General features: G+C 33.5%; 1 protein-coding gene across 3 annotated transcripts in view; it reads right to left on the bottom strand.

The window, feature by feature from the left end:
• Nucleotides 1-26,318, bottom strand: part of LOC128681145 (irregular chiasm C-roughest protein-like) — a 92,618-nt gene that overhangs the window by 42,471 nt on the left and 23,829 nt on the right. For 2 of the 3 annotated variants that reach the window (XM_053764794.1, XM_053764792.1), the window contains exons 2-4: nucleotides 6,874-7,244; nucleotides 3,041-3,191; nucleotides 1,290-1,370 (exon numbers count right to left, since the gene is read on the bottom strand). In XM_053764794.1, the coding sequence (XP_053620769.1) occupies nucleotides 1,290-1,370; nucleotides 3,041-3,191; nucleotides 6,874-7,035 (394 nt within the window). In that variant the 5' untranslated portion in view covers nucleotides 7,036-7,244. Of the gene's footprint in view, nucleotides 1-1,289; nucleotides 1,371-3,040; nucleotides 3,192-6,873; nucleotides 7,245-7,748; nucleotides 7,817-26,318 lie in introns of those variants that run through there. The other variant, XM_053764793.1, reaches the window with a different exon arrangement.

The following is a 26,318-nucleotide window of genomic DNA, read 5'->3' on the forward strand; positions in this document are numbered from 1 at the left end:
GAAAAATCTAAAATTTATATTTTTCTCAAGCATTTAACTTGCAATGTATGCACTGTACGAATGATTGTAAGTATTATTATAAAACATTGTATTGATGATAAATGTGTTTATTCGGACCTCTTTTTAAACGTAACTAATTCGGAAATTGTTGTATTCTATTTATCTATTGAACAGTGAGTATGTTATGAGCTGGTTTAAAAAGCAAACCAGTATTGAGGCTCATTTATTTTTAGACAGTGTAATAACCGATCCGAACGAAACCGATATTTTTTGAAAGCGTGTTAGTTTATCGACGAAAAAACATAATTGAAACACATACTGGTTCAAAATCAATGCAACTAGCAATTTTAGATATGAGTAAATTATTACACAAATTAAATTAAACGTATTTGTTGAACAAGAGCCTTCTGGAACGAAACCGAATATACTTAATCTAAATTTGGGATTGATTTAAAAACGACCGTACGATAATTTTGTGATTTTATTACGAACGTTATTGAAGCGGTGGTGGTGTAATGGTTAAAAAGTCTGCCTGTGTATCGAAAGATCCCAGGTTCGAATCCTACTCGTGCCATACTCGAGTTTGTATACCACTCTCATGTCTAGTGACTTACTCACTTCGATGAAGGAAAATATCACGAGGAAACCTGCACACCGGTTAATTGTTAACGTGTGTATGAAATGGAGAAGGCATCAGCAAACAAACTCCATTAATAGTGTCAACCTGCCAGTTCCTGGTTTTGATCTTCCGCGAAAATACTGGACTCAAATAAATAGGTGCCGAACTTCGCAAGGAAGGTGCGCCGAATTGCTGTGCAGATGGAACTTCCCGGACAGTCCTCTGTGTACCTGCGTCCAAAGTATGCGGCCACTCACTTCTGTCCATTGTGCTTTATTGAAGGCGGCATTATCCACGAAGCCGACAATGTTGTCCAAAAATGGACAACATTGTCGGCTTGCGTCTCGATTTTTAGTCCTAGTTTGAGTTGTATGGAAAAAATAATTCAAGTTCCAAGAAAGTTGTTGTGGGTGTTTCGTTCCATGTAATAACCACGACCCTCAGCTATCAGGAAATACGACTATGAAGAGAGATAGACCGTGATAATATATTGATTATAACGATTATCATAATCATGTGCAAAATATACGTAATATACCGTTCACTGTACATTTCGTAGGTACAAATGAATTTCGATGTATCCTATAGTCAACAGCTCAACCACTTACCCACAATCATTGCAACTCGACACTATTACAAAGATCACTTGGAGTGTAAATTAACACTATACCTTTGGATCCAGAGCTGACTTGGCACTGGTATTTGGCGTCATCATCCAAGGTCACGTCTCTGATATCCAGGGAGTAGTCGCCTGCAACAAATACGTTATGTAATAAATATATTTGTTTACACACCTATTTAGTGAAGGAACTTCGCGATTGCGAGAAAAATCGCAACCTACTAGACGATTTTTCGTGAGGTGTGAGTGAAAAGGAGTGTGCAGGATTTGCCAACAAGTATTTTTTTGAAGTCGCACTAAATGTTGTAAGTTTTACTTCAAAAAGAACTAACATAGGAGAATACAGTTAATTTTGTGCTAAGTCTTTTCTATTAAGATTGACTGATTCTTTCCTATTGAATACCAAAATTGTTATTAAAATATATCAATTATTAATTATTATAAAGAAGGCTAAGAGGCGTCGTTTGCAATGAATTTGGTTAGGTTGATGTACTGATGACTCTAACTTTCGATTATTATCTTTTTCTTGCTCCATAACTTACAAGGCGTCACTGAACATTTACCAGAAAATACTAAAAAAAAAACAAAAACACAGCAATAAAACGAAGTAGTTCAAGTGGCATTAATTCAAAGCGAAAAAAAAGACACGTCTGAAGATAATGGCGAAATTAATTAGATTACCCGGGGCTCGGCCAATGTAATTAACTTTGAATATAGTGATAAGAATATCTTGGGAGAGGCCCTTCGGGATCACAACTCGGCTCTTGAACCGTAAATTACAAATTCACGTTAAAATTTTCTAACTATACATGGTATAAACCATAAATATACTAAGGGTGAGTTGCACCAGTCAACTTTAACGTTAACTTTGACCTGCGCGCCAGTGACAAAAAGTTAACGTCAAAGAACCTAGACTGGCGCTTTAACTATATATTTAAATTTACGACTTCTGGTTGTACTGTTGCCACACAACTTTTCTGAATTTATTTTCCCAGACTAATTGAGGGGGAGTGATATGACGTTCTTGTATAGTCATTATTGTGGAACTTTCCCCATCTATTCCGGGTAAAGTTACCTCAAAACTGGCAATGTTTCGATCCCAGGAAAAGGATTGGGGAACATTCCTAGATTCGCGTTCCCTAAAAATTTCCCTTAAACCGGAAATGCCTCCGGGAAAGTGAACACGTTCTTGGAACAACAAATAACTAAGTTGAAAGTAGAAATGAGTTCAGAAAAGCTCTACTGTCGATGATTATGGAAATAAATAAAATAAATATATTGGGACAAATTACACAGATTGAGCTAGCCCCAAATTAAGTTCGAGACTTGTGTTATGGGATACTAACTCAACGATACTATATTTTATATATAATCATTGAGTTACTATCGCATATATACTATTTATAACAAATACATGTAATAGATAAACATCCAAGACCCGGGCAAAAAAAGATCATTTTCCATCATGACCCGACCGGGGATCGAACCCAGGACCTCTCGGTTCAGAGGCAAGCGCACTGCGTGTGTCATGTGTGATGACATTAATTTATTTTAAGATTGACTTATCAGAAGTGGCATTACTCCTCCTACCTAAGCCTGTTTTTGATATTATTTATGGCATAATCCTTGAGTAATATGGTTGAAAGTAACTTGAGAAATAGACATTTACAATTAAATATTTTCATTTACGCTTCGAGTGCTCAATTTGTGAAATACTTTGAGAAAAGGTATCAAAAAATAGTGTAATATAAGCTCGTCTTAGCTCAAACGAATATTGTTTACCTCAAACGAATATAACTTACCTTCTTCGTCGCTCCCGATCATCTTGTACCGGTCATATCCGCTCAAATCACGGTGTAACCCTAACCCAAAGTCGTCCTTAGTCCATTGTAACTGGCCAGCTTTATTCTCAACTCGGCAGGGTAATGTTACCCTTGAGCCCACTACTGCAGTCTGCGGAAAAAATACTCTAATTAGCAATTTACGATTTTAAGAAATCTTATATGTTGTCTAAAATATTCTAGTTACTAAAAATCATGTAGGTAAACAACAGATCCTGGGCTCCAAAGCGTTACAGATGGGAAAGAAACCGGAGAAGCGAGCAATTATACAAAAATAATGTTTTTAAATCTTATATTTTGTAACGATATTTTTTTTAGGATTTCTTAATCGAATGACAAAAAATGGAACCAAAGCCAAAATATATTTATTTCGGCTTGGAACTGATTGAGATATTTTACAACTTTGATTGAGATACTTTTCTTTTGAGATACAGAATCCTAGAAGCCGCTATTTTCAGTTGGTTGTATCTAAGACACAAATTGTATCTAAGTTTCAGGTTGTTGTGAATGAAAAATAATTATGGGGGGTATTTTGCGTGAATGAGCACCTAACAAAGATACACACAAACTTTCGTATTTATAATATTAGTAGGTAGAATAGGATGATAAAGCATGGTTGATCAACCCAACAATTTGAAAGACTGATTCTCAAAGACCAAGAATTTATTCAGAAATTATACCTTCACAGTCACCTGTCCACGTCAAATTCTAAATTAAACAGTATTCCTCAAAGCCAGATACAACTAGCGTCTCAAAGTAAGAGCTCACTTCAAAATACTCATTCAGTTATAATCAGCTCAAAGACCTGAGAAACCAGACGCTCTAGGATTTCGAGATATTGTTCCGTTAGCTTCGAGGAAACTCGCTGGTATTTCGAATTAACATTGTACCAACAAATTCCTAGTACAAAGGACTAGCATTATACTACTAATGTATTAAAAAATTAAAGAGACCTACTCTCTAATGAAAATAATGACCGTACAATTTTATTTGTTAGACAAATTAAAAAAACCCCGAACTTCAACATTCATTTCGTTATCGGTTCGGACGTTGATGACCTATGGTGCCACGTACACAGACAGACAGACACAATTACCGGTTAAACTTATTACACCCCTCTTTTTACGTCAGGGGTTAAAAACAGAAAGAGATTAAGTAATTCAGCCGAACTGGCATGGTCTCGCTAGCTCAGTGGTTAGGAGCACTAAACCGGATAAACGGGCGTGGGTTCAATTCCGGCTCGATTCCAGAATGTTTTCATCTCATTATAATTTTCAAAATTGAAGATATTTGTAACTTGGAGCCCAAAATTAATTTATTGATTGATAACTAGCGGCCATATTAAACAATAATAAATTACACACCTAAAGCATACCATTAATCATAATCTATATATTAAAAAAACCCGCATCGAAATCCGTTGCGTAGTTTTAAAGATCTAGCATAACATAGAGATAGAAACACAGCAGGAAGCGACTTTGTTTTCTGTTTATTGATGAAATTATAATTATAAATGCCTACAACTACATGTTCGTGAGTTGCAAACTCAAACTCCAGGAATGCAATCTTCACTTCTACGGCCATATTTTACGTTGAGATATCATCAAGGTACATGGCGGTAAATCTATGAAAACACACGTGAAAACGTCAATTCAAAAAACCTTATTCAAACGGCACTAATTGGAATCGCAGTAAATATTTTCGCAGTCAGTTGCGATTGGAGAGATGAATTCAAAAAGTGTTGCCTTTAAAATAGCTGATATACGAAATGCTGTAACTTTAATTGGTGCGCTGAGATGCGTATACCTCATCAAAACCGAAGGTATGCGAGTAAGTGTAAAGTAACAAAACTACTAAGTTAGCACACAAAAGCAGTGTGTCATCGGAACACGAAATTGGGCAACTCAAATTACTTCGAAAATTACTTATGAGATAACAATCACAGTGTTGCCAACTTAGAAATAGAAGCTTGGGAACCGCTATAGTTTTCAACTTGTAATACAGATGAACGATTTTACGGACTTGTGAAGTTTATTGTTTAAACTATTATTTTTGTGAGCGCTCGGTGTAATGCCATATTCTATACATATAATAAAACAGTAAAAATATGTTGTCTGTACATTTAGTATTTTTGACTGAAATGGACAAAGGGACAAAAATAAATAAAAATAATAATAGAAAGCAAAAAAAATTCTGCTTTTGTATGTATGTATGATCACGCTTATCTCCTAAAGTACTGGACGGATTTGAATGATTTTTTTTTGTTATATAGCTATTAAACCTGGGCAATATATAGGGCATACGTTATTTTGAACAAACATTTGGAACTCCTGATGGAGAGCCATGAATAATATTGACTGCTTACCAAAAACTGTTCGGCCACGCGAACGAAGTCGCGGACATCAGCTAGTTTATACGTATAATAAAACTGAATGTGGGCTATTATTATGGGGGGACTTTATGGGACCTCCACACAAATAAAAATCAATTCATTGCTTCACTTTGACGTACTAGAAGAACAAACAAACACAGTTTCATTTACATTTATACTAATATTAATAATGGAAGCATGGATCTCGTTTAACTACTGCTGTAACTACCCCTTTTACTACCATTATTGTTTTCTAAGAAAGTACATCTCGTTTCAAAATATAATTGTTTTTTTCAAGCTTTTCAGTAATAAGTTTGAAGACTTATAAAGGTAAAAACTCGTTTCTGATTAAAAGAAAAACTTCATTTAAAACCAGTCACATTTCAGACTATTTCCATTTTTAAAAGAAAAAAAATACTTTTCATAAAGTTGAGTAGCGAACTGAACTGCGAAGTTGCCAGTATCTTTTTTTCTGTTAGCTAGTCCATTAACGCTCGGATTAACTCTGTAGTTGAATGTAAATCCTTCTTTATAATATATATTTCAATTTTGGAAGACAAGTGAGAATTAGCATTAGTGAATTAGCTTTTACGGGGGAAAATAAATAACCAAATCAATAAATAGAAATGGCTACTTTCCAACTTTTGAAATTAGATACTTTTTTCTCATAAATTTTAATAACAAGCTAGCAAAAAATTTTAAAACATAAAAGCCGACTTAACTATCTTTGTGTTATCACTTTAATTTGATACTCTAATTTGTTGTATTAGAAAAAAATAAAATTATTTTCACCAAATCCAATATATCTCAGTCGCCATGTATGTTTGGTTATTTTAAAACCTTTATGTATTATATTTTTCCCAGTCAAGTAGCCAATTCTATCTCCTTTTTGATATGAAGCGTGAAGAACTTCGCCTGTGGTAATAAGTAGCCTATGGTAATAAGTAGCCTATGGTAATAAGTAGCCTATGGTTTTTGCCATTTGGCTACGGAACCCTAACAACAAGTTTTTGCTTTTAGCTTCACCACCGCTTACACTCTCTATATCTTCTAAGATGCCACTTAAGGTTATACCGGTCAAAATAAATGAAAAGGCCAAGTGCAGGTCGCCTAGAAGGGTTCTGTAGTTGCAATCATAGGTTTTAAACAAAAAATATTCACTTTGTTTTCCATTGTGTATGTATGAAAGACAAAGCTACTAAACTTTGGTATCTCGTTGAAAATATCAATTTTTGATTACAGTTTTCATAGGACATGTTTTTTTAAATTTTTCACTCTCAGACAAATTAAGAGACGTTCACTATGTTTTACCAATATAACATAATTATTGACCTTGAAAGAAATCCGAGATTTGAAATTCGGCTACGGAACTATTAAATCCTATAAACATATTTTCCATACAGATAAAAAAAAATACACATACCTGATCCTGCGGCTCCATAGCAAACTTCTGTTCTCGATAACCACACACACAGAAAACTTGACACATCACTAGAAAAAAACACGTGAACACACATCGAGTCCGCAACAAGAGAAACAGTGGCGAAACACCCCTACTCGTAACTTTGAGTCTTCTTAAATTCATTATGACACTTCTATAACTATTTTTAGTCTGTGGACATCCGGATGTATTTAAAATGCATTCACATTTTAGGAAGTTCACCTCGCTTCGACCATTCCGTCTATTTTTAAGTCCCGTTGTTCGAGCTTCATATCTATTTTTAGGTTATAATATAAATGATTTATCAGCTCCCGCTTGATTTGTTCTTGCACGTCCTTCCGGCACGTGATTATCTGTAACAATGAGAAGGGTTGTTAATATTTTCGACAGAATTCTTTTTTAAAATACAGAAATAAATTGACAAATAAAGTCTTTGATGGGCTGTACAATTTGAATATTGTTTAATTTAGTTTATTTTGAAGGTTAATTTAAGTTAATTGTAATTATTTTCTTAAGAAATTATTCGGCAACAATCATAAAATAAGCTTTTATTATTGTCATAGATCTTATTCCGTTTGATGTATTAAAACCAAGTCGAACCAAGTAAACCGTTGAGGAGATGCCACGTCTGGAGTCGTTCCTGGCACCATCAGGTCAAAACTACGCAACGGATTTTGGATCGGGTTTTTTAATAGATAAAGGACGGTTTTGGTGTATAATTTATTTCGATTTTACCCGAACAAAGCCGAGACGGACTTCTAGTTTAGTTATAAAATCCATTAAATAAAATTCGGTAAAAAAACATTAATTGTTTTTAAATGATTGCAGAATTGAAATATTCGTCAATGAAGACTTACCTATAAAAATATTTAAACCTTATTTTTATTAACTATTTCGTTCACTACACTTCACTGTATACAGACAGACAGACGGATCGTGACTACTTGTTAAGATGGGTGTTGGTCCGATGGTTATTTTTAACATACCCCCTCGTGGGCTTAAAGTTTCAGAGTGACTCACTCAGTACAGTTGATGAAAAAAATTGCTTGAAACTTTATCAATAACTATCAGCCTACCGACCCTTCGAAAGAATAAAACATTAAAAATCCTATGTCACTCCTGAACGTTGCGTCTATTTCTGTGTTCAAATTCAAACCATTTATTCAGAGATTAGACCTCCACAGGCACTATTTCACGTACTTTTTATATTAAATAGTCATTTCTCACAAGCTACAAAGTACTGGCATTTCGAAACGACCACTGCTGAGAAGAAATGCCGAAAGAAACTCATTTGAACAGTGTTGGTCCCTATCATGCCAGAAGGGCTTAACATTATTTTGTTTCTTACATTTTTTTTTCTCATAATATATAAAAGTACATAATGTACATAGTAAAAAAAACAACATCAAGATCCCTCGAGTAGTTTTAGAGTTTATTCGAAAAAAAAAAACAAAAATCTTTTCTCTTTATAATATGACTGGAAGTATAATAATACATTAGCAGCGTCACGTTTTGGTTCTCTACGGGTTAGACAGAGCTAAAAGTCTAGCAGATTCAAGAAACTCGAGTAATTAAAAAAATTACATGTAGTTATCACCTATTAATTTTTAAGAGGAAATTTTTGGTATATATAAGTTTAACACTCAAAATGCTTCAATTATTAACTGCCTTATGCCCGGCAGGTAATAATTTAAGCATTTTGACTTCCTTTAAAATTCATTTCACTTATACAATTTATAGCTATCCTTTCCAATTAATTTTAATTGTAGTAGGTAGTTTTAATTTCAATTGAAATGGAGCAAATGTATTTTCACTCTCTGCTAAATAAAATTATATACACTGTATTCTTTTATCTGTATAATTAAGAGCTATTTATGCTCTCAAATATTAACTCCACAACTGTCTTTAACTGTACTATCGACATTTAAGGAAATCCTTAGCACGCAGACAATCAACTCATTGTTTTCTTAAGGTTTAAATTCCTATGCTTTTAATACCACGAAAACTCAATCTGGAATAGATTTAGAAACATGTGACATTCGAATTTGAACTTTAAACATTTTAACTTAACTTAGAATTTGAAGTTCATAAACCGGCTTTATATTTAGTATGATATTTGGCGCCAGGAAATGAGAGAATTCTTACAAGTCGCCGGCGGTTCAATCTAGTTTGATCTGGTTTTCAGAACTGGTTAGAAATGAGTATGTTGACAAATCAAAGAAGGTGAGCTAAATACGCATGTACATGTATTCTAAATTTATAGTAAAAAAAAAGAACGAAATTTCAGTAAACGAAGTAACAGAAGGACACAAACTCCGCGGACAAAAACAGCGCTCTTAAATAGGACGAGGATGAAGTAAGTACAAATTGGCAAGGAAAATTTTACACGTGAAAACTAACGTTTATTTTTGGGAATATTCTAGGAAATCGTTACAAAATATGGGGCGTCAAAAAAAATATATTTTACTGTTGTGCTCTTCCCGAATCATATTTTAGTGATTACTGAAATGACTAGATGAATGTTGATCACAATATCAATCTAGCAAACTAAACGATTTTCGAATTATTTTTAAGGTGTGTCCTTAACTAAAACTAAACACCGTTTCACATTTATTCTTATATTTAAAATATTATATAATGTGGTGGTAACTCCCTAAATAATTGTGTGCGCAACTCACTCTTGTCCAGTTTGTTTTAATTACCAAACTTCCTCTAGACGATGCGATACGGTTATGGCCCTATGTAATTTGGTGTGAACTAACAATTTCGGCTTATTGATGGATGTTAGTTTTTCGACAGTAAAAACGTGGGTTAAAACTAATAGATATTATTTTGTTTTTTATTTTAAACGTGACTCTATAGTATCTGGGGGCACGGCAGTGCCCCCGCAAGTCGAGCAAAAAAAGGCACGGCCGTACCATCCTTTTCTCTAAGCAATTCAGGCCAATTTCGAGGCCCAATAACTTCGTTGTGGATAAAACAGGAAGCCTGCATTTTCAGTAATTAAGCAGGTATTGTATAAACACTGTAAATTTCAAAATTCATTCAATTTGAACCAGGAAATCATTATGTCATTCGATGAGCCGCTTGGAAAAATTACACATTCGTTTTGGAGACGAGAGTTTCAATCGCGTGGGGCGCCATAGACTTAACAATCTAATATAATATGTGTTACTTGTAAGATACATTGTGTTTTCATGCGATTGCCAAGTCGATCTATTTATTTAAAGCCTAAAAGATTTTTATAATTGATATGATAATAACTTCCGTAATAACTTAAGACAGAAGGTCCCTTAAGTAGGGACTACATAAATTAATCGACTTGGTAACATGGATCTCACAATTTTTTATGGTAGAAAAACTGAGCTGCGAGACTTGGGTTTTTTACAGCATGTTTGTATATAAATATCGTTTAAAAAATCATTAAACACTGTTTTCTAATTTATTTTTTTACAGTCAAACATTGATCAAAAAAAAAGAAAAGAATCAGATCACTAGAAAAACTATTGCCATTTTTGTGTGGAAATAATTGGAAGGATAGAGGACATTAGCTAGGTTTTACTACGGGCAAAGCCATAGACAAAACGTGCTGTCATAGGTAAAAATCTAATTATATTTACATATAATATATTATAAAAAAAGGGAATGCGACAGGGGGAATAATAATAATTAGCCTTAGAGGGAAGTAATTATCTTTTCTTGTTTCCCATACTGTCCAGAACTCAACCATATAATTTTGAGCATACACGAAGGAAGCAAAACTGTTTCGTAAAAGCAATTTTGTGGTATATGCCGTGCTTGTGCTGGCCCACAATTTCACCCAATTAAAGTTTAGCCTTCTTGTACAATCTCCTTATTAAAGGAACGCAAACATAGTTTTCGGTATGGTTATTTGTTTAATGACACACGCGCGACGTGGCTGTCGAACATTTTTTTTTGGAACATCCTCGGAACTAATTCTAAATAATAAATAAATATAAATATATACGGACAAATCACACAGATTGAGCTAGCCCCAAAGTAAGTTCGAGACTTGTGTTATGGGATACTAACTCAACGATATTATATTTTATAACAAATACATATATAGATAAACATCCAAGACCCGGGCCAATCAGAAAAAGATCATTTTCCATCATGACCCGACCGGGGATCGAACCCGGGACCTCTCGGTTCAGAGGCAAGCACTTTACCACTGCGCCACCGAGATCGTCATTCTAAAGTAAAGTAAACATTTATTTGTATTGCCACAGACTCTATTACTAAACAAACAACTAAATCTACATATGTTAGAAACAATGATATATTATAAATGAAAAGAACATAAATCATATGTTAAAATTAAAAATTAAATAATACTAAATTAATTTCTAAAGTAATATTCTGAGGGAACAACTTTATAGAGAGACTTTTTTGTACATTTTTTACTTGAGCTTAACATTAAATTGATTAATGTGTAAAGACTTTCACTTTTTTTTATTTTGATGTAGATTGTTTTGTTTGTTTGTTTGTAATAACTTTATTGCACGAAAATAAGTACATTAATCAAAATTAATACAAGAATTGATGATTGATGCAATATTTTTCCAGTTGTTCCGAATGAAACATAATTTTATTTTGAATTGTTTTTCAGCCAGATCCTAGTCTTTTTGTTATTTATAAAATGTACAGTGACTTGTCTGAACTAAATCTGATCTCATACTATTTACTCGTCATTAATTTAAATATAAATTTGAAAAAACAAACTAACCGGAAAATTATCTTAACTTATCTAAAAGGTTATCAATCATCAATTAATTAACTTCACCAATAAACCAATATATCAATTTTTATGTTGTACATTCTCGCTGGCCGTATGTCACATTTTTCTTTTTTTTTTTTCTCAACTCTCAATCCTTCTGGGAACGGATGTAACAGGCATCCGTTTAATCGAACACTATAAAAGTACCGACTTTACCTGTTACAGATAACATTCAATTATGCACCTTATTCCTAAGCGTTGAGGTTTGAAATTGAAGTTTGTCTTTTGAGATGGTATCGTGCTTGTACCGTAGCTTTAATGACGGTTGGCCCAAAACTTGAAATTCGATATGTTTATTCTGATTTTTATTACTTGCCCGAATTTAATGCTTTTATCTCGTAAACATTTCTGCGTCCTACATCCCTGTGGAATCTTTTATTCTGGAAACCAGATTAAGCGATAAATTCGTAACATGTACTGAGAAAAACATAAAGTACTGACTTATCAAAAATATATATATATTAAAAAGTTAACCGTTTTACTGACTGAAAACTTTTCTAGATTCACAGCCAAGACAAGAAAACAGCTAACATCGATCGGGTTACAATGTTTTATTGCAGATTTGCAGATGATCTAGTCGCGCATTTAGATCAAATCAAATCATTTATTCAGAAATTAGAATTTCACATGCACTTTTTCACGTCAAAGTTTTTATTATATAGTAATTTCTCAAAAAGCTACAAACTACTGCTATTGAGCTAAAGTTCCTATGACATCAGTGACTTATTTTCAAAATTTCCTTGATAATAATTTATTCATGAATATATCTGTAATATTGCAATGGATTTTGGAAGTCCTGAGTAGGGGAAAGTAAAAAAAACTCAATAAGAAATTATGAAAACGAAACACTCCGGCCACGTTGTCCGATTTCCTTTGTCCGACAGACGAAAGGAGCTTTTTTTACATGTTATTTATGCTACGACTTTTCAAAATTACCTCATTGTAGGCCTCTGCAATAATAAGAATAACTATAAATAAATATCTTAAATACAATAATATATTATATAAATATTTTAATTGTTACTATTATCATAATTTATCTTCACTTAAATATATATAACGTGAACCTTCCGCCAAGTTCAAACGAAACCAAATAAAAGTACAACAAAATAAAATCGACATGTCTACGTATATGTACAAGGACTACAGTGAATGATATCAGGCAATGTGTCAATAAGTAAATATGACAAGTCACTTTCATCAGTCAACCCTGAAAAGGATGTCAAAATTGACCGGTATAATGAAATTTCCCAACCCCTCGAGTTTCACTGCTGTCGACGCACGGTTGTTCAGAGCCAAGTCAAGTTTATTTTTATTTCCACAAAAAATAAAGTTTTTTTTTGTACTTATATATAATTTAGCAACTCTTAGGTATTCTTAATTAAGTATTATTATATTATAAGTGATTGCAATATACCTTACAAATAAGAGCGACTGGGAAGTGATAAATAGTATTTTTAAATGTGTGACATGTGGATTTTCTTCTGTTTTTATGTATTCTACATTTCAAATTCATTATACGTCTCCTAGTCAGCTAATTTAAACAAAAATAAACGTTTAATAATGCAAATTAAACAAATTATTTCAACAAAACAATCATAAATACAGCTTGGTAGAACAAAATAGAGATACAAGTATAAATATTAATTAATATGCCGAACGACCTACGCGGCTACGTAAAAACTTGAACAAAAACAACGGAACTTGGCCCATTTTCTCCCGGTCACGTAGTAAATACATCTAACACGGGCGTATCGACCAACGAAGTTATTCCTTTCTGTGCACCAATTCTAATAACACCGATTCGAAGAATCTATTGGTGGGGGTTCATTTGTTTTTATTTATAAGATTTTTAGCTTTATTTCTATTGTTCGAAACAAACGCAACTAGGAACTACTTAAATCTCGACTTGCTCTAAGAGAAACATATTTTGGTTACCCCTTGAATAGCACCTGATAATAAATAAATATATAACGACAAATCACACAGATTGAGCTATCCCCAAAGTAAGTTCGAGACTTGTGTTATGGGATACTAACACAACGATACTATATTTTATAACTAATACATTACCTATATAGATAAACATCCAAGACCCCAAAATTGAAGATCCATTGATTGATGAGTATTAACCCGGTCCTCTAACAAATGTTTAAATTGGTGCCGTCGGAATTGGTGTGCAGTGTGGCATATACCGACCAACGCTCAACAGAATAAAGCGTGTATACATACATAGCGAAACTAATCAATGTTACCTTTGTTTGCTTAACACTGTTTCTCAACCCTCGAAATAAAAGAGAGGTGATGTATTCTAAAAATAGATACGCATTTTTTTACAGTCCCCATAGGATAACAATTGAACGCTATTAATATGTTTCCGGGTGAATATCACCACTGTTTGAACGCGGCAAGTACCTTGACTAATGACAAGGTACTTGCCGCGTTCAAACAGTGGTGATGAAATGCCGTTTACCTTTTTAATTATATAAAAAACCTAGTTAATTAAATTCTATTCTTTACTTACCGGCTTTCATAAAAATGTTTATTATTATTGGATTATTTTTAATACAGCTCTCTGCATTAAATTAGGTATGACTCAAGTCGTTTTAAATTTATTGTACCGTTTTTATAGCACAGAAAAACGTCGATTCAAATTAATTTATTTATGAAAGTTAGATTGATATGCAAATAAAGGAAATGGTAGGTTCGCTGCATGGTCTGAAATGGTGAGTCAAGTATATTTACCTATGTTATAAGAGGAGGAGCTCAATGGTGCAGTGGTTAACGCGCTCGGCCTATGATAGTAGCGGTTAAGACACTTTCAACAATGGTCGGTAATTGGATGGGTGACCAAAAAATGTATTGTCTTGAGCTCCTCCGTGCTTCGGCCGTTGGCTGCAATTGTTGAATTGTTAGATTATGGTAAGAGTGCGTTGCACCAGTCAACTTGACGTTAACTTTAACCTGCGCAAATAAATTAAAAGTACGCAATTTTGTCTAAACGTCAGCGGCGGCGGCGCGCCGGTCAAAGTGAACGTCAAAGTTGACAAGTGCAACTCATCTTACGTCGTTATCAATGAAGCTGTGATGTCCCAGTGGATAAAACCTTCCGCATGTAATCGATAGGTCTCAGGTTCGAATCCTACTCGTGCCATATGAGTTATACCAATCTGACTCATGTATAATACTTTTCATATACCACCACTTGCTTCCGGTGAAGGACAACATAGTGAGGAAACCTGCACACTGGTAGTAATAGTTAGCATAGTTAGGTTCACTCGTGTGTACGCGACTACCTGCCACTAGATGGCGGTAGTCGTAAAAGTCATGTCAGATGCCTTTAAGCGACTTGAATAAAATCAAATAACACACTCGATATGATAATGATGATGATTAATTAAAATTAATCTGCAATCCTTACACACACCCACGGCGATTAAATTTTAAACCTAATGAGTGATATCACTCAAATATTATTACTTAAGCGTATTGATATGTTTTGATTTCTTGTCTGCGGGAGACGGTATGTTAATTCGTAATCAATATGATAATCGATTGACGGGCATAATCGATCATCGATCAGTGAGTTATGAATGTAATGAGATAAAAAGTAATCTATCGGAATTGGGATAAAAAAAGCAATGATTTTTGCTACTTAAAAATTTTTTAACTGTTCAAAAGATAGGCTTTTTTCAAAAATCAACTTCCAAATGACAATAATTGGGATGTATTTACACGCAGGCGAAGCCGTGGGATAAAGCTAGTATAGTATAAAACAAAGTCGCTTGCCGCTGTCTGTCGTTATGTATGCATCTGTAAAACTACCTACGCAACAGATATTTTTGCGGAATTTTTTTATTAGAAATCATTCGAATCATTCAAATCGTTCCAAAATTCTAGTAATTAGTATTTTGTCGCTTTGGTAAATATTGTATTTTTTTTTTATTGTATTTAATTTAAATGACGTGAAAAAGTGCCTGTGAAGGTATTTATTGATTTGATTTTGATTTTAGATGTGTGGTTCCTGAGGAAGGTTTTAGGTGATTTGTTTTTGAACGAAGCCGGGACGGGACGCTAGTTGTCCATAATTGAAACATCCATTAAGTAAACTTTACACTTAATCCAACCATTAAAAAATTATTATCACCCTGTTTAGATAACATTCTAAAATAGTCGTTACCAAATTGGTTATGCGTCGATAATGTTTCCAACTGTTTAACTTTGGACATTCGTTTTGTAGTAAGGCATTTAATATTCAAGACACGATCAATTTGTTGTTGTCAATGTTAAAATGACTATAAAGCCTCGTTCACGCGAGACAAGACTTAATAAGTATATGACGTCATTGACGTTTTTAAAACGCTGTTAATAAGTGACATTCCAAACCGTCTAATACCAAATTAAAATACAATAAAAAGTTTGAAAGCGTTGACGTTGCATTGTGAATAAATACATGCTTTGCCATGTAAAATTTACATATAGGTACTCTATTTTTCTTCTATAGTTCTTGCCACTGGACCGAGAGGTCTCGTATTCGATCCCCGACCGGGTCATGATGGAAAATGATTTTTTTCTGATTGGCCCGGGTCTTGGATGTTAATCTACCTATATATGTATTTATAATCAAATATAGTATCGTTTAGTTAGTATCACATAACACAAGTCTCGAACTTATTTTGGGGCTATCTCAATCTATGTGATTTGTCCTAATATATTTTTTTATTTACTTATATTTCTACTCTGTTTTAAAGTACAGTTGGATTATAAAAGTGCTAGTGTTTGTTAGTTATACTATAAAATAACAATATACGTAAACTCTTTATTTGGCATGAAAGGGACCAAAACTTTTGAGTTTCTCAACAGGTGGTCATTCCGTAATGCCAATAATTTGCAGTTTTTTAAGAAATACTGTCATATTTAAAATTTTACGTGACAACGTGTTTGTGAAGGTCTAATTTCTGAATAAAAGCTTTAATTGACGTATAAACAGATAATCGAATTCGCAACGTTTCATTGCAACGGGGTTTCAACGCGCGATGTAAAATCGCCCATGGGAACGAGTCATTAAAACAACTTGAAATTGTAAAACGGTGGTTGGATACCGGACATTTTTGAAGTTGATACTGCTACTGTATAAAATTGTATGGATATTATGAATGTACATCGTTCAATCGTTGACCTGTTAGGTCGAAATACGAGTACGTACCTCCCGCTGGGCTTGATAGTTTTAGTTTTGGTGTGACCATATTTTAACAAACTGTTCAGTTGGTAATGAATTCTTTTTATATAACGTATAATGTTAAGTTTCTGCTGTCGATTATTTATGTTCCAAAAAATATATATTTATTAATCAAAGAATCATGAGAGCATTATGATAACATAATGTTCTGATGAATTGTGTATTAATAAGTTTTTCGAATTAAATTTTTAAATACGTACAATTATGTATCATTTATAAAATTTTTCCAATTTTTGTTTATTCAGACCATAAGTCCATTTTTTTTTGTTAGTAACAATGAAACCTTAACCTATTGTTAGTAAATGCAAATACAAAAAAAAAGCACACAAAACATCCATCAGCCACTGCTGCCCAGTTCCGTGTGAGACTGCGCAACGGCGACCGATGTACACGCAGTCCAGTCTGCTGGCCACCATTCTCAGGATGCTGTTGGTGCTGGCCCGCATCCTGCGCACCATTTATAGTTTCGATTAAATCATTTTCCTTACAAAGTCATTTCTTGCTGTCTATCTTCATAGTCGTATTCCTCATGGCTGAGGGTCGTGGTTATAACATGGAATGTAACAGACACAACAACTTTTTTGGCATTATTAATGGAGTGGTTTGCCATTGCCTTCTCCATTTCACATACGAGTTAATAAGAATAAACCAGTGTACAGTTGCTGTTTCCTCACGATGTTTTCCTTCACCGGAAGCAAGTCGTGGACAATGAAAACTACTATACACGAGTCAGATTGGTATAGAAACTCATGGGGCACGAGTAGGCTTCGAACCTGGAACCTTTCGATCCACAGGCGGGCGTCTTAACCATTCCACCACCACCGCTTCTATATCTGTCCCCAATTTTAAGCTTAGATCTTTAAAATTAGGCAACGGATTTTGATTCGGGATTTTTTAATAGATATTTACAAGGAAATTAATTCTACGTAACATGCATATTATTGCACTCGTGCGGCGCGGGTAGCTAGGTCGACTGACTGATCCAATGATTGACCGACCATTGCGAATATGACATGACTAGATGTTTATTTGATTTCGTCTGTCTGTCTGTTTCGCGATAAACTCAAAAGCTACTGCACGGATTTTCATGCGGTTTTCCAATAGATCGTGCGGAAGGTTAAGGTTATATAATTTATTATGGTTTTACTCGAGCGAAGCCGGGACGGACAGCTAGTATGTTATAAAATATAGCATCGTTGGAAATAGGAACATTTTAGTATTGTCTATGACGTTTGTCTGTGATTATGTTTCCCGCGTGCTCGCTCTCTCTCTCTCTCTCCACCTCTTTTTCTGGACGAACACACGCATTTAATGAGCACCGGACTTTTTATTACATCAGCCCTATTAAATACCTAAGTCCTAGTAACATTTTCATCCATTAACAACTCATAACACAAGTGTCGGAATTACTTTGGGTCCAACTCAATTTGTGTGATTTGTTCATACATATTTATATATATTTACTATCGCCGACAGCGACAACGAATAAAATAAAATAAACTTATAAAATAATCTAATAATAAATTTATAAAATAATCCTTAAACTAATAAAATAAAATAATTCTATGTCCAATATTAAACAGCCTTGACATAAACGTCCTCATTTCTAGTCCCGATAACTGGTATCCGGTGTTAATCTGAATATTTCTCACATAACCGCAGAAAATTATTCCTAAACTATTAACAATTTGATAATTGAAATGACTGCGTTATCTCTATGACTGCCTGGATACGTTTTTTATCTGATACTGTCGATTTTAACTTAATTAATATTGGCGAATTAAGATATTTTAGCATGCGTAAAATTATATTGGATAACAGATAATCATATAGCTTTTAGCTTTCGGCTTTGTTCGATACCATTTCACGCTCTATCTACGCATACATGTAGTTTGAAGTATGGAGAAGGACATAAGGGTTTCGGCATGAAAGCAACCCGAAAAAAATACTTTTCCCGTGGAAAGTTTACGCGGGCGAAGCCGCAGGCAAAAGCTAGTTCAGATACATTAGGGCCTTTAGGAAGCAATACGTATTAAAATCTGACGATAATGATGGGACATAATGATCGTAATGTCATAGAACCTCAAATTATGTGATTTTTAATCAAGACCAAGTTGATTAAAATTTTGATTACATAATTTAATTTTTTTTTTGATTCATTATGTTTAGTTTCCGATTGTAAAATTCTGTTTCATTTCTACCAATCTTTTAGTAAAAGTTGAATTTAAATGGGATCTATTTTTATCGCTCGGTTTAAACCATCACAAACAAGTATCTCGAGTTGACGACCTCGGTGGCGCAGCGGTAAAGTTCTTGCCACTGAACCGAGAGGTCCCGGGTTCGATCCCCGGTCGGGTCATGATGGAAAATGATCTTTTTCTGATTGGCCCGGGTCTTGGATGTCTATTTATATATGTATCTATTTATAAAATATAGTATCGTTGAGTTAGTATCCCATAACACAAGTCTCGAACTTACTTTGGGGCTAGCTCAATCTGTGTGATTTGTCCTAATATATTTATTTATATATATTTATTTATCCTATGTTACTTCTGAAGATTTCGTCGGTTCATCTCTATGCCAAATTTCAGTACCTATATTAGTTTTTGAGTTAATTAATTACAAACAGAATAACAAAAACATAAATCTCTATTATAATATCAGTATGGAGTATGGCTGAACTGTGCAAATTCAGATATTTTTTGTTTAATTATAACATGGTAAACAGTAGCCATTTTGAAAGACACCCATATAAATGATAAATAAAGACGTGTTCGCTATTTTATTCATCCGTCAATTTCTTATTCGCCTTTAATGTTTTTTTGATGCAAAAACTTTTTCTATTGGCGCCTTTTAATGAATAAATCAAACGAATGCGAATTATTTCCTGTTTTTTTTTTGTATTTTTATTTATGAGCTGTGTGGGACATCAAGTTTTATTTTTTAATTTGAATTCTTGGTAATTTTGTCTATTATATTCCACTTTTACGAAAACTTAGGTATTTACTTGCTTATTGTCGTCTTATGTATATTGTCATAAAACTCACTTCACAATAGATTATACATTCGAAAAAAATGGTAAGTATATTAGCATTGTATATATGTGGTTTTGTTAAGAAATTAACTCTTATGTTGTGGAAAACAATAAAGTTTTCAAATTGTGTGCCATCAAACACTAAATGAGTACATACTGAGAAACAAGACAGTATGTTTCCTACATGTAGTCTTTGTCACGTCTTTATTAAACGTCTGAATGCATTAATAAATCCTTGATTAGACTTTAGTACCACAGCATTCTTCCCATAGCACCTATATTTGTCTTAATACCTGGCGGCTTGAGAAAAAAACACATTAACTTCCCATCAAGAGAAAAGGCGGTATTAAAACTGGATCTATTAAGACACATTGTACGCATCACATGTATCTGTACAGTATATTACAGTTTGTGCGAAATCAAAAAGCTTGCATACAAGTCTCATATCAAATATTGTGCTTAAAATATTTAGGTATATATGTAGAGATGTTTGTGTAGTGAGTACTTTATGTAGATAAATAGATAAAAACAAAAGACAGAAATACTTAATAATAAAATAAACTTAAAACTAATCATAAAGCATTTATGTGTGCCAAAGTACTTAATACAAAAGTTATAAATAAGCATTTAAAATAATTTCTTAGAAAACAATTTTTTTAAACAATATAATTATTATCTTAAACAAGTCGACTCACATTCACAGAAATGAGTAGAGATGAAACAAATGAGAACCCTTTTTACTTGTATTTATCGTATACTATTTTCTGTAATATTCACGTGTGAAAATCAACCTAGAAATCTCAAATCAAATGTCAGACGCACTAAAATTTAACAACAAAATAATGTGACCATTAAATAGTAGTTTCCGAGTTAATTTTTAATTTTATATTCATAAACCCGCACTATATCTTAATGCGGGCATAAATTAGTGGAAAAGGCCGCTTTTTAATCTTCCAAAACCTTATAATTCTCACACAATAACTTGGAAATTTATCTTCGTTTTAGAATGCACAGAATAATTGTGAAGGAGGCTGTGTGCAACCGGTCCCACATCCGCCGCTGCACCTGTCGAGTGGTCTCACGATCCTAAACTGACGAAACTACAGAACGGTGAATTTCACGACCGTTTGAACGCGGTGTGTAGCGTTTCATTAGTGTCGCACATTTTTTTTAATAAAAAAAAATAATTTTTTATTTCAACATTTATAAAATTATCATTGTATCAGTACTTCACTTATTTATAAAATGGGTACAATTTAATGAACACTAATGAGAGTCCACGGCGGCGTTCAAAACGCTCGCGTCACCCATAATAGTGCCTTTAAATTTGATGTGGTGTGGGTAATGTATTTCACGAGGGCATTCGGTGATTTTCAAATGATAATTTTCATGTAATAGTTTATATTAATAAAAAGTGGTAGAATGGCGGGAAACCGCATTGGATCGGGAAAAGGGTTTGAAGATTTGTGGCATACCTACTGCCGCCATTTTGATTTTTTTTCAAAATCGCGGCCATCCATGAAACGTATATAAATCGATAGCTGACATTAATACCAACAAAAAATATTAAAACAATGACCCTCGTAAAGTGTCAGGTTTCTGAGATAATAACCGTCAAAGTTGATCACGTGACATCCATAATTATAAGCAAGGGTATGTGTTCTGATTAATCAAGATGTTAAAAAAAATAACTTTTAGAACAAATATGTATGTTGCATTGTATCTGGATATATTTTTCAACTTAATAACATATTTTGTGACCATCTATGTGTGAGTGCAGTATCGTCATTTGATTTAATATGACATTTGACATTATAGGGTAAATAAAAGTAATAGGTACCTCTGTAAAACCATTTACTACATAACATAAGATAGGAATAATCATAAAATTAAAAATTCTCTTTACATTTATATTGTGGCATAGTTTTATGGTTATGGCTACAATTTCTCTTTGCGAAAATAGTTATATAAACCTGGATTTCTTTTTACATTGGCACAAAAGGGAAAAAAATTAGAAGTACAGTTTAGGAACAGTATTTTTATTGCCCGATAAACATTTTAAGGCATCATGCTTTTAGTATACACAATTTAAACACTTTTGAGACTACAAACACAAAAATCACATTCATAACATCAATACAAATACTAAATAACGAATAACTCGTACAGAGACGCGTTTACTCCCGCATAGAAAGAACACAGGTAGCAAACTGAGTGCAGCGGTCGGGGGTATAAAAGTGCCCCCCCCCCCCCTTCCGTCTCGCTTGCACATTAGAATAATACAATATATAATCTTTTTTCTTGTTATATATAACACCTAAAACAATACCTAATGAACAGTACGTCACCATTGACTTTTTTGTCGTAGTATGAAATATTCTTATAAGTACATAGTAGCCGCAACATGTAGAAATATCATGAGGCATAGTTATCTATGTTTTATTATTAATATTATCTATACCTATTAGAATATTTTGTGTATGTTTACACATTGTTATACCAAATAGATGTGATTATAGTCGCTATTAAAAAAAAATCACGTGATCAACTTTGTCGGTTATTTTCTCGGAAACCTGACACTTTATGAAGGTCATTGAATTAATATTTTTTGTTGGCATTAATGTCAGCTATCGATTTATAAAAGTTTCATGGCTGGCCGCGATTTTGAAAAAAAATCAAAATGGCGGCAGTAGGTATGCCACGCTCCATAGTAAAATCTTCAAACCCCTTTGAAGGCAGAAAGGGGAGCAGCAGGTGGGACACATATGAAATATTTTTTTAAATTAGCATTATCATAATATCGCCACCGTTGATCTAGGCATTCGTCGTAGCACGATTTAAAGTTCAATATTTTAGCTTATGAGATACTTCATTTAAAATATTTTTTTTTATAAAACGTAATAATGCATTAGATAAACATCCAGTGTCCTAATCATTCTGAAAATGGTAATTTCTTGATCTAACCTGGAATCGAACCCGGGACTTCCGATGTCGCAGTTCGTAATCAACAACTACAGTCGCTAGCTAGGAGTACATTTAACTAATCATTGACATTACATATTTAGCTGCCTTTGATCAGCCTGTGTCTTTATGACAGGCGTAAAGTTGTTGTATTCACAGCTATGACGCTTCATATGTTCCATAGACGCTTCGTACGATATCTGCGAGTGGTTGTGGAGTGGATCTACTCCAAGGTGAGATCATACTCATCAAAACTATGTAGCCTAGACTCGTTCCGGTAAATTAATAGCTCAGTAAAAGTTACACTTCTATATTTTTCTAATTTTATTCTACACCTATTAATACTCACATTTGAGTACTTATATAGACGACACTATTTATATATTTTTATATTATATACCATTTAATATTTTTGTTTACGTTTGTTTTATTAAAACTTGGTAATGTATTTGCATGGTATGTGCATTTCTGTATTGAATTAATTACTTAAATTACCAATTTTGATAATTTTAGCCATGTCGTATGCACATGGCTAAAATTATCAAAATTGTATTTAAAATAAAATATTGATTGTATTTAATGGCGTTGTGCATTTTTTGTGATGGGTAAAAAATGTTGAACTCGTAGATGTCGTACGAGGCGACCAAGGGACACCTATCCTAAGTGATAGGCAACTTTAGCAAGGAGGGTTGGCAAAATGTAAAATCACAGCCGAATCTACGAAATTTTAAGGTAAATTTTTACGCTAACCCCGTGGTTCGCGGCTTCACAATCCCGAATGCATGCATGAGAGATAGACAAAGGTGGATGATATGATGACGTCATCACACCATGAATAAAACATGGATAAACCTTCTCGTCAGGATTAAAGCATATCTTCACTTTAAACGACAGAAATATCTTTCATCCAAGAAAATAAAACAAGTAGGTACCTACACTACGCGTGGCATCGCTATACCCATACTAAAACATCTAATACATAATCTCAAACAACATTAATCTTTATTTCATCAAAATAAAGTTCAAAATCGAGCTAGAAACACATTCTGACGTTCGCGTGGCTTCCATTTTCGAATTTTTCAAACGATCGTATTTTGAAGAAAATGTGAGTACAAAATTAAGCCTTAACTTCAACAACATAGAGTTGAGTAACGTTTGTAAATAATTTTGCATAGTTTATTACTGGCCATGTTTCGCTATGCTTCGCCCAGTCGTTTAGCTACCTGTTCAACTAGTGCCTTTAAACTTGATTTGTGGCCAACTTACACGAGTTTAGGTGCTTAGCAATTTACCATCTAAGTAACGAAATAATTTCAGTAAGTAATTGGAACACCTATTATTAATGACAAAATTACTACGTTTATTATCTACGTTTTGAACGATTTTGCTCCACTGTCAATATATAGAATACTACGTGTTATTACAGGCTATATTTTCGGTATAATAAGTTAAAAATGTATTTATTTCTTAGTATTCTAATTATAGAGTAAATTAGAAATGAAGTACGTATTAATGAAATTATACAAGATAAATACTAGTTGTTCGCCGCGAACGTAGACCTCGCGAATGCAATAAATTTTGATGAGATTTTACAAAATTGTGAATATTTCGAAAACGACTTAACCGATTTTGTTGCCCCACGAACTTAAAAATTTCATTTGCATATCCATGTCAAAAGGTTTAAAAGTTATCGCGTTACGAACTACATACATACATACGATAAAATAATTTTTGCCCCAAGTAGAATGTAAGAAAATAATTTGTAAAATAAACTCTGAAATGGCGTTCGTAAAAATAAAACTAAATACCTATAGTGAACTAAAAAGAGGTCGACTTCCAGCGGGATTCGAACTTTAGACGCTCGAGTCAATCAGTCATTATCTATTTGTAAACGAACTGGACTATTCATCTTTTGACAACGCTGATGAAAATATCCGTCTATTATGTCTATGTGTATGTCATAATAGAAAATGAAATTACTTTGTTATTTCGTTGTCACTACAAACACGAAATAGTCGTGAAAGCTATCAATTCCAAAGGCGCTCAGGCCATTTGTGCCAACTCCGCTATTTTCAAAAATTTCCAAAAAATGGCTCGACAATCTTTTTTCATAAGTTTTTCGAACCTGCTCCCAAAATTTCACGGGAATCGGTTCAGAAATGCGACCTCTAGAGGAGAACAGACAGACATACGAAAGCACTTTTGGCCAAGCTGAAACGGAATTCTCGCTCGCTTTGCTCGCTCGGTCAATAATTTGGATCAGTTAAAGAAAAAATTAGTAATTACTCAATATACCTAAATTATTAATATTTACAAATTAAATATTTCATCCAGCGAGGCAGGGTTCCAAGAATTTGTTTTGTATGAATGAGAGAGTAATATTTAATTATTTACCTGGTTAAATACTGCCATTTAACGACAACAGACAATATAAGAATTGTAATTCACTTATTGGGTAATAAATCATCAACAATTTAAAATTTCGTCACAATATTTTGATAAAACAAATTTATTTGATAGACAAATTAAAAAACTCCGAATTTCAATATTCATTTCGCTACAACTCTTGAACGGCTGTACCGATTTTCATGAAACATAGCCAAGAACAGATAAAAAAATTATCTATGACACAAAAAAAAACGTAAATCGGTTCATCCGTTTGGGAGCTATGATGACACTAACAGATACACAGACAGACACGTTAAACTTATAACAGCCCTCTTTTTGCGTCGGGGGTTAAAAGGTCAATTTCTAAACTTTAAAATGGAAAAGTTACTCTACTGGCTTACTAAGTCCGTGTAAACTAAGCATTAACGCAGTAAGTAGTTTCCTTACATGGTTGCAATAGAGAAATGCTAGTATAGGGGAATGCATCAGTCACTGTCTCTCGGATGGAAAGGAACGATTGTGTAAAGATAAAGTTGGGCTGCGAGTTCCACGACTCATGGCTCTGTCTACCCCGTGTGGGATGAAAACGTTAAATTATTTCTTTAAAGTGTTTTCCCCGTTTCTTCTACAGCCAATATCTTCCATATCAATCTTCTTGAAATTTCGCATATTTAAAGTACCTAAGCAGAAGAACTTAGGGTACTTGTCAACCCGGAAAAAAACTATTGTTCCTGTTGGATTTGCAAAAAAAATCTACATTCTATTATAAGTAAGTGGCGACAAATATTAAAATACTTAAAATTAAAATAATAATTAAAATACAAATATTAAGCCCCCATCTAGTGATGGGGGCTATGTGTATTTTTAGGTGGTGCAAAATGATAATAAAAAACTTTGCAATAGAATACTAGATGGCGCTGTGTGTATTATTTTGCGCTATGGATATTGTAATTCAACTAGGTATCCCAATCCCATTTTAATACGAAGAAAAAGCTGTTCCCGCC

Source organism: Plodia interpunctella, chromosome 26, assembly GCF_027563975.2.
Source record: "Plodia interpunctella isolate USDA-ARS_2022_Savannah chromosome 26, ilPloInte3.2, whole genome shotgun sequence".
Taxonomy (NCBI): Eukaryota; Metazoa; Arthropoda; class Insecta; order Lepidoptera; family Pyralidae; genus Plodia; species Plodia interpunctella.